Genomic DNA, 9,986 nt, shown 5'->3' with positions numbered 1-9,986 from the left:
CCGACAATACTGTTCTAGACGCTCTGCCATGCTGTAGGTGCTGTATGAAAGGTGCTTTGCATTTTTTCACCTGAGGCTCAGTTAGGAAATAGCTCAGCAGTTAGATACATAATCTAACTGCACGATTGCTTGTCCCACAGTGAGTCCAGCAGAAGAAAATGTGCTTCCAGCTCAGGTGTTTTGGTGCAAGTCCAAGCCCTGAGCACAGAGCAGCTGAGGTGCTATTTTGTATGACACATGGGTACACATTGCCTTCTGCTGTGTGGGAGAACAGCTAACAAAGGGCTGGTTACTAACAAAGCCAACACAAAATCATCCAGAACCACTTGATCAGTGCTTTAAGCTTCTTATTTTCCCTTAGCCAGACTTTTCAGGCCACGGGGAACATGTGGTGAACCTGTGGTCAGTCACCAGATGCACCTTTATTACCTGAGGATTCTCCCAGAGCATGCAAACATCTTAACAATATTAGAGGGGTTTAGCCCCTAATTTAAGGTGCTGCTTTGCCACACTGGCCATGTGCTGGTGCCTGGACCAGAGGATGGGGCTGAGGTGGAGAGGATTGTTAGTGGGTTTGTGTGTCACTTGCAATCAGATCTGCTCCATCCCCAAGTGCCTGACTTTGGCTCTCAGTGGTCGTGGCTGATCTGCCAGCTCAAAATCTTGTCCACTGCCCAGCAGAGCCAGATTGATAAAGGGGCTGATGTGGGTTCATTAAGTGCCTTTCCCTGGACAAGATTTTTGACAACACTACATTGCTTTGCTTCGGTGGAACCAACGTGGCTGCAACTTGGGACAGCAGTGCCTGTGTGTCTGCCAGGCCAGTGCTGTTGTCCTTCATCTGCCACCAGTGAGTGTGGCAGGGCATAAAAGAGGACACTTGGGCTGTACTCTTAAATTTCTGAGCAACTCTGTAGGTTATTTAGGGGGTTGAGGGAGAGCCCAGAGCTAGCAACAAAGTCAGCATCTCTGCTGCTGCTACTTCTGGTCTTCCTGAAGCCTTCACTGACATCACTGCATGCAAACTGACACCTGTGTGGCCCTTTACCATTAAATACACTATATTTATATCCCATTCTCTCCTTTCTATTTACTCCTCCTTTCCTCCATCCCTGCTTTGCATGCCCTAGTGAGCTGAGCTTGGGTGTGCCAAGGGGGTGGGGACATGAGGGGAAAGATAAGAATTGTAGTAGTGTTTTATTTTGGCTTGCTAAATATTTTTCAGGTATGCTGAAATAATGTGAAGCTAATAACCATGCTTAGATACTATAGGAAGTATGTCTTGATGTATTGTGGATGAAGTATTTATGCTCTTATAAAAATTAATATAATTAATAGCCAGATGATTGCTGCAGACTGGCTCCACTCATGAAAGCAGGGAGCTGTGGTGTGTGGCTTTGCTTTGGTTTTTAAAGAGATGCTTTGAAATTGTGTGCTGTCACATATAACCTGCCAGTTCATCCCAGATGCGAGGTCACCTGTGAGCACACCTGAGGCCTCTCTGAGCCATGGCAGATGTTCTACAAAAGGGACAGTGCTCAGTCCCAAGTCATCCCCTGTAAAACCTCATTTGGGACCAAAGCTGTGGAGTACACAGGCAAGAAGAGGTTCTCTGAATGTGGTTTTTTTTCATGCCAGCAAGTCTGGATTGGTGTAGACATAGGATGTGCATATACATACACATCTCCCCACCTTTGTGCCACCAGCTAGGATGGAAGGCAGAATTAATGCCAAGCATCTGTACTTGGGAAGGTATTAGTGGCAGGTATTAGTACCTGCAGCTGGAGCATTTTCAGCTTTTTTTTCATCCAATGCAAGACAACGTGGGAGAGAAGAATTCTTACCCTTGGCAGCTAAAGTTTCTAAGTCCCATATCAAAACCTCGATGTGTCTGAGACCTGCGCTGCTTTTTAGTATTCCTCTCCCCTCTCCCTGTGCCTGTTTTTTATTCACTATATTGCTCTTTCCTCCTGGTTCTGTCAGCTGACCAGAGGCCCAGGTTGTGGCCCTGACTGATAAGATGCAGCAGAGCAGTTTCTGCATGTCAGGGCACAGCAATGTGCTGCTGGCACAACCAGCAGAGGCTGCAGGGAGATACTCTGCTCCCACACTGCCAGGGGAAAGGTGCAGTTTTACATGGATAACTCACAGCTGAATTAAGTGCAGAGGAAACATTTTACCCCCTGACCTGATGGTTCCCTGGCTGTCCCCAGGCAGGTGAACCTGGGCACACACCACAACCTCCCTGTGCTGCATCTCACCTTCTTACTTCATGGACTGAGTTACCTGATACAGGAGTGGGTCCATCTGCAGCCCTGTAGCCTGACCTGCTCAGTGCTCTCCCATGCCTCTCCCTGTCCCAGGGGTGATGAAGCATCTCTGGTTAAAATGTGAATTAAAAAGCCACACACATATGGTGGTGTCTTTGGCTAAGAAGGTGTGGAGACAGAGCAGGGGAAGCTCTGCTGGCAGAAGGTGTTGTTTCAGGACAGTGTACAGTCCCATACCATGTAATACTCTTCTTTAACCTTCTATTTATTTATTTTAACAGTATCTGTGTAGCAGATTTGTGCCCAACTGTCTAGTAACGCTGTGATCATTGTAAACACTACTTAAAATACCCAATTTTTGATGTTTGCAATATCAAGTTCTGAAATAAACGGCTTCTGAGCCCTGACCATTTCCACAAACTGTCTGACTCCAGAGCCTTTTTTTTTTTTTTCCTTTTCTTCCTTTTTTGGTTACTTTTTGCACTGTCACCAGACTCCTATTATCACCTGCACAAATGGCTTGGGGCAGTGCATAGTCTGAGAGCAAAGACACAGCTGCAGTGCTCCATTCCAGGGCTGTGATGTGGTTGCTTCCTGCCTTATGATCCTCTTGATCTCCTCACCTTTTTTTTTCATCTGCTTCTGAAAGGAGGTTTAGTCCAGCTGCCCATTCTCAGGCATGAAGCACATTCCCATTACAGCTTTTAGCAGCATCTAGCCCTCTTGACATGGCAAACACTAAAGAGTGCAGAGAAAAGGAACAGGATTTTGCATACATTGCAGGAATTTGGAACAGATCAATAGTTAAGCCCTCTGATCAGCACTCAGTCTGAAAGCATTGATATGCCATGCTTAAAATTGTTCAGCTCTTCTTTGCTAACCAGCAAAATTCCTTTGCTGGATGGTGCAAGACAAATGATTCCTCAGCTGCCCCAAGGACCTGACTGCACTGACCTGGGGAGGTTGAGAAGTGAGGCTGTGGAGCTGCAGGGCCATTGGAAGCCTGATCCAAAACAGTTTCAATTCCAGGAAAGAGACTGTGGTTAGGTGACTGTAATATCTTCAACCCATTAAAAGAAAAGCCACCAAAAGCCAATAAGCCAGTTTAGCTGTTTTCTGCTGCAGCAAGGTGCTGTGTAAAGTTGGATCCTTTAGCCCAAAGATACAGAAGGTGCAAAGTTAGGACAGAAGAGCTGTGTTTGCTCTGATTTTTCGCCCTTCACAGCCATGGCACAGTGAGTGGGTAGGTATCACCCTTTCCCCTCGGATTCATATCATAGTCCTGAGCTGTACTTCTGATTCCCTTTCCCATTTGTTTTCTCTGACAAAGCTGAACTGGGCACGTACACCTGTGTGTGTGTGTGTGTGTGTGTGTGTGTGTTTGCACTGAAGGACTCTGCGTGTTTGCAAAGCATGACACCCTTCCCAGGTCCTCTGGAACCTGAAGAGGTTGGGCAGATTCTGCTGCAAGACTGACAAGTCCCTTGCTGCTGTTAGAGCCATGTCCTGCTTGCAAGCCCCAGGACACTGCTTGGCTCAGGTGTTCAGCCCAGTTAAGCTGTTGGGATTGTTGATTTCTGCCTCATACTAGCAGATAAGTAGTTTTATAAGATATTTGAAAGTGTAATCTTAACTCTAGGCTGCTTCCCCTGGCCATGCTACCACTGCATAATGTTGCTACACCACCTCTTTAATCTCAAGAGAGAATGGCACATGCATAAATCAACTCACAGCTCAAGGATGAGATATGTATATTCCTTCATGCTCTGATTTACTCCTGGCTTTCCTCTGACAGAAGAAAAACCATGTTGCTGCTCTCATCTGTCTCTGTTTCCATCAGCAGTGAGATTAAGCCTCTGAATATTGCAGCTTAATTGCATCTGCAAAGTCAGATAACTCCATTTAAAAATATATTCACTTCATACTCTGTTAGTTCTTCATCAGGGCTTATTTGACAAGTGTATTCCCTGTCTCTAACTAAACAGAAACCTTGTAGGAGATTCTTCAGAGATCTGGTTCATATTCTAGACTTCCTTGCATATATTTTCATGTTTAAAAAAATACAGATTTCCTATACTTGAACATTGCAACCTTCACAGATTGAATTGGTATTGGTTGGTATTTTGATGGTATGAGGACATTTGATGGTATGAGGACACAAGTGAGACTCCAAAGGTGGCTCCACACTCCTGATGTGATGTAGTCAACTAAATCTATAGAAAACTATAGAAATCTCTAAAAATCTATAGTCAACTAAACCTACAGAAAGATCAAGATCTTTGATTTTGCGATTGCAAGAGGGAAGAGAAAGTAGGTTAAAACAGGAGCAAGTTTTTGATGGGTTGGTTGATTTTTAAATTTTAAACCACTGCAAAGGTAGGTGATAAATGGGGGTCAGAAATTAATTGCAGGTAGTAATTGAGTGTGAAATACTGTGGCAGTGTTAGCTGTGAAAACAGTTTAAAGCACAAAGTCCTCTCATACAGTTATTTTACCAGAGAATGGAGTCAGTTTATGTCTCTAGCACTCAAAAATAAAGCTGCTCCATGTATGTTTTGTTTGCTCTTTCTCTCCTGTTCTCAAGCCAGACACACTGTTCCACAGCTCCACTCTTGCTCTTGGAAGGAGCCCTTTGAAAACAACTTGCAGACCTAGAAATACAATGGCCATTATTATTGCCAATTGAAATTTTTTCCAGGCACTGTGACAGAGATTTGTGTTAAGGCAGTAGAAGGAAGACATTTCCTGGAGCATGTGCTGCAGGAGCACAGATCCCTCGGGGTAGCTGTGCTGGGACATACTTGGGGCTAATTCTGTTATGCAGAGAAAGGAAATGTAATGCTTTGGGCCTCAATTTAGGATTGGAAAACACAGGTTTGTGTCTCTATCCTATCACAGGGTTCTTGTGTGTCCCTTGACTAGTCACTTCCCTAGTTTTTCCTTCTTTCCCATGTGTGAAATGAGGGTAGTGGCTCTTCATTACCTCACAGAAGCATAAATAAAGGCAAATGTATTAAATGTTAGTTCTAAAATAGCTCTTGTGCAGAAATCTTTGTCTAGGTAGCCATAAAATCCTTTTCTCTCTGTTGGCATCAGAGGTAAGATGTTAATTCTGCTTTCTGAAGACAATTTGCTTCCCCCAGCCATGGTATGTCGAAGCATGTGCACATAGCAAACATAAGACACTCTGTTGTTGATCCTCTGTGTGTCTGGACTTTGGTGGTCTCTGGGAAAGATCCAAGGTTTATTACACTTGTTTACACCTAAGTTCCTAAACTGTTGCACCATCTTTTCCACCCTGTGTTGTGGGACAGGTTGGTGCACAGTAATCTAAGTAAGGTTGAGCAGTTCCTCCTTCCCCCAGTAAGTGTAGGAACATTCCCATAAACTCTTCAGCATTCTGCATCTTGCAGATGCACTTAAAAGTTAATCCAAACCTGATACCAAAACAAGTGTTCATGCAAGTACAACAGAGAGAGGGAGTTACTGGAATATTCTCATTGCTAAGTGTCTGTCCTGCATGTCCTTTGCAGGTACCTTCCTGGGGATTCCATCACTCTCTTTCCCAGCGGCAACGGGACATCCTTCCCTTCACCTGCCACGTCTCTCTTTGTCCCAACACCACCCAGTATCCTCCACCTGACAAACCAGCAGCTCTTCAGGTCCCCACACAGGACTTCCTCATCCTCTCTTCCTGGCCGTCTCAACAGGGCTCTCTCCCTGGGAACCATCCCCTCCTTGGCCAGGGCAGGTAAGCATACAGGAACCTTTCTGACCCTTAGGAAATGGTCATGGAGTTGCAGTTTCAGAAGGAAATGAGCTGTGGAGTATCCACTTGTTATAGTCCTGTTTGGGAATTGTAACTTCTTTGGCACAGAGGAGTACCCAGCACTGGGAATTAGTTTATTTGGCATTAAGAAATTGCACAGCAAACCATTGCCATCTTGGGGAAACAAAAAGTCTCACTGAGTGCTTGGCTGCTGTGGGTTTACTGGAATCCAGAGGCTTCTCCAGGCATTTGTGTCAGTATGGCATATAGCTACGTGTGGGAGAGAGACAGAAGGAGCAGTTAGACATGGGAATGGAGAAGAGCAGCTTTGGGGAGCATTAGGATAACTGATCTGGCAAGAACAATCTTTCCCTGTGAGCTGCTTTGTCTAGTTTGCTTCTCTTGCTCCAGCTGAAGGGAGCAGAGCTGAGGGCAGACTCTTCCCTAAGTCTGGACTGGATATGCATTAGCACTATTGAAGCTGCTTTAGGGACCCTATTTTCCCCTGTTTTGAAGGCCTCTGTGTAATCTAGGGAAGATTTATAGGCCTAAGGAAAGTCTCTTCCAGTAACTCCCCTCAGTTTTGCTGTGCTTGAAACCAACAGATGGGAAATAGTATTCAAATGCTGTTCTCTATCCAAGGAAAGCTAAGCATTCCCATGTCACTAACTGATTACCAGAAGGTCAGAGGCCAAAATGTGGCAGTTTCTAGGACAGCCCTGCAGCAGAGAGCAGTCTTGTGGGGGTTTTAGTGCATTCAACATTTCCTCTTGCTCATGCTGCCTGCAGTTTGGCCAGATCCACTAAGAGCAAGACAAGGACCAGCCATGCAAACCTTCCAGCAGCCTGGCAGCTTTTGGCACAGTTCCCTGAGTGCCCCTGGAAGGGCAGGTGCAAGTGCAGCAGGCACTGGGATTCCTCTGCCTGCTAAACCACCCCGTGAGCTCTGGGCTCTGTTCACTGAGGTGCAGAGCCAGACAGTCAAGACAAGAGCATGACAAGAGGATGCAGTTGCATTTCTGAAAGACAAAGCTCCAGTGACTGAGCCAGCTGGGCTTAAATTGTTTCATTTTTGCTTTTAGATTCTGGTTACTTGTTCAGTGGAAGTCGACCAGTCTTGCAGTCATCTCAATCCAAGGAGTCTCCTACATCAGGTACTGCACTAGGCCTTCCTGTCTTTGCAGGATTTGCAGTGAGTGGGTTGAAACACATGGTCCAGTTGTATCCTTTCCTCCCTGCTCACATCCCCGTGAAAACTGCAGGTTTGCAGTTAGAAATGCTGCAGGGAGAGTTCCAGCTAAGAGTGGGATTGCATTAAAATCAGGTGCTGGATGTGTTGGATGTCCTTCTCCCCTGGTGAAGGTGAAATCAGTGAGGCAAAGCAAGGATCCTTTCCCTGCTTACAGCTGAGTTGAGGTTGCATTGGTAGGAGACTTTTAACTATTCTAGGGCAGCTCTTTTGTTGCACTTGGCTTTCTCAGCCCAAGGGACTTCTAATTTGACTGCCCTGTCTGCTCTGCCCTTTTGCTCCCATGTCCCCCATGACCTGTCTGTTGTCCTTTTGACACCAACAGATCCTTTGGTTTGGTTGATTGGATCATGTGGAGTTGCAGCCTGGCCCAGTGCCATTCTGCAAAGCTCCTCACACCCAAATACACTTTCCCAAGAGCCTTTGAAGGACATGCCAGAACAATTCATTTACCTGCAAAATGTGTAATGCAGGATCTCCTGGGTGGGCACAACTCAGAAAAGAGAAAACTCACCTGGCTCCTGACATCCCCATTCCTGAGTCATTCTTGAGTGTTCTAAAGTGCATGTGGAGTCTATCCATGTTTTGCTATGTAGGAACATGAATGGAGAAGGAATTTTAGTATGAGATGCATTGGATATTTTTCAACTCCTGCTTCATTTTCTTGTAGAATTGTTTGAAGGAAACCGTGTCTGTTGTGTTGGGGTTGTCATCTCATTGTTTTCTCTCTGGGAATGTTTCCATTCCAGAGCACTTCTCCCTGCTGTCTGGGAGCTGTGCTCCCTCCCGCATCCCATCCCCGGCCCCGTCCGTCGCTGGCTCCGTGACCTCCAGCTCGGGATCCCTGCGCTTCCGCCGGCCCCTCATCAGCCCTGCCCGCCTCAACCTGAAAGGACAGAAGCTGCTGCTCTTCTCATCCCAGAATGAAGCTCTGCTCACCCCAACGAGCTCAGAGGAGCACACCCACTCAGACAGCAACATCTTTGCCACCGAGCTGTCCTCCTTCCCGAGGAAGAACCTCAGCGAGCGGGGGATGCCTGGTATGCTGCCAACCTGCTGCACTGCTGCGTGTGCATTTGTAGGGAGCAAAGCATCATCTAGGCCACACAACAGATGGGAGAGCTTCAGGAGAAGCCCATGTGGTGATGATGGTGGGCTACCAAAGCTCCTTGGGACACCCACTGCCCTGGAGAGGCTCTCAGCTGCCCAAGCAGATGACCTTTCCTCGCTAGTGGTGCCCCAGGGATGCTACTGCCACTGCCTTCACTCATGTTTGGATAACTCCTTTAACCATGGATGTGGTGATGCTGATAAGGGCAGTGTATGAGGCAAACATGCAGGCAACTTCTGCTGCACAGCAGTGAAGTTGGAATGGGTTGCCCAGGGAGGTGGTGGAGTCACCATCCCTAGAAGTGTTGAAGAGGTTTCTGCACCTGCCACTGGAAGATAGGAATTACAGTGAAGTGACAGGTTAATGGTTGGACTTGATGGTCTTAGACATCTCTTCCAACCTTGATGATTCTATGAAATTTGCCTTTTATTTCCAGTTCCTGTCCTCAATCCTTTCATAATTTCACCAGACAACCATTCGTTGTTCGTGTCTAGCTTTAGTCTGGTAACTTCTACTTTTGGCTTCCCCTGGTGCCTTCTGAATTTTCCTATCTTTTCCCCCTTGCAGATATGAGATCTGCTGTGGAAGGAGGGAGTATTTGCAGTGATAATTCCATCAAAAAGGAGGATCACTCATCACACTCATCTACCTGTGTGGTAGACACAACTACCAAAGGGGAAGATTTGGCAGGCTGGAGAGGTAAGTGCAAGTCATGTGAGTGCTTCATGCATGTGTATTTCTGTGAGGGTAACTGAGATCTTTCCTGTGCTGCAATGATCTCATCTTGAGATCAAATAAATAAGTAGTAGCAAAACAGATCTTCTGCTGTTCTCAGACCTTAGTGAGGCTGTTCCTGTTCTTTGGACTGTCTGAAGAATACTGTCAGAGTGCTAAACTGAGACAGAAGAAAAGGGAAAAGGTGTCAAGAACAGCAATGACATGAAAATAGAGACAAGGAGAGCAGTAGCATCGTTCCTAATGGGAAAAGTGCTTCACCAGTTTCTGCTTGTGGTGAAAACACTGCACAGAGAAACAGTACAGTGTATGTTCACTGTTATTATCTCATCAGTCCTTTAATATCTCTTTCTCCTATTCCCTTTTCCCTCTGTGTTCTCTTCTGCTAAGGTCACTTTGGTAGCTCTGCTCTCCGGGGCCTGCTGGCTGTGAGCCTGACCCTCAATGCTGTTTTCACGTCGGCCTACGTCTACCGGAGCCTGCGCTGATTTGTGCCAACACTCCCTTTCTGCCTGGTGCCACCTGCTTCTGAGGAGACACAGACTCACCCATGGCTTCATGTCTCATGGCCACGCCACTGGTGCATGCTGGTTTTTGAAGAACTACTGTACACTCAACTGTCGTGATGAGGAACCTGAGGAGCTGCTGCTGTCACTTCCAGGTAGAACATATCCCAGGATTGCCCCTGGAGGTGGCAGGCAGAGCTCCCAGAAAGCTTCAGTTCAAAGCAGGAGGCCACTCAAATGGCCCACACACTTTCTTTCAAAAGAATTGACCTTAGACAAGCCTGAAAATGTGTGAGCTACGTTTTTAGGAACCTACACCCAACTCTTCTTTCTGACACATTGACCT

General features: G+C 46.3%; 1 protein-coding gene across 1 annotated transcript in view; it reads left to right on the top strand.

Moving 5' to 3' along the window:
* Positions 1 to 9,622, top strand: part of TMEM201 (transmembrane protein 201) — a gene marked incomplete at its 5' end in the record, with an annotated part of 17,945 nt that extends 8,323 nt beyond the window's left edge. The window contains 5 exons of the mRNA XM_009069594.1: positions 5,804 to 6,021; positions 7,122 to 7,193; positions 8,038 to 8,328; positions 8,967 to 9,098; positions 9,525 to 9,622. Of these exons, the coding sequence (XP_009067842.1) occupies positions 5,804 to 6,021; positions 7,122 to 7,193; positions 8,038 to 8,328; positions 8,967 to 9,098; positions 9,525 to 9,622 (811 nt within the window). The remainder of the gene's footprint in view (positions 1 to 5,803; positions 6,022 to 7,121; positions 7,194 to 8,037; positions 8,329 to 8,966; positions 9,099 to 9,524) is intronic.
* Positions 9,623 to 9,986: the final 364 nt, after the last annotated feature.

Source organism: Acanthisitta chloris, unplaced genomic scaffold, assembly GCF_000695815.1.
Source record: "Acanthisitta chloris isolate BGI_N310 unplaced genomic scaffold, ASM69581v1 scaffold10582, whole genome shotgun sequence".
NCBI classification, from domain to species: domain Eukaryota; kingdom Metazoa; phylum Chordata; class Aves; order Passeriformes; family Acanthisittidae; genus Acanthisitta; species Acanthisitta chloris.
This window is presented reverse-complemented; position numbering and strand designations above follow the sequence as displayed.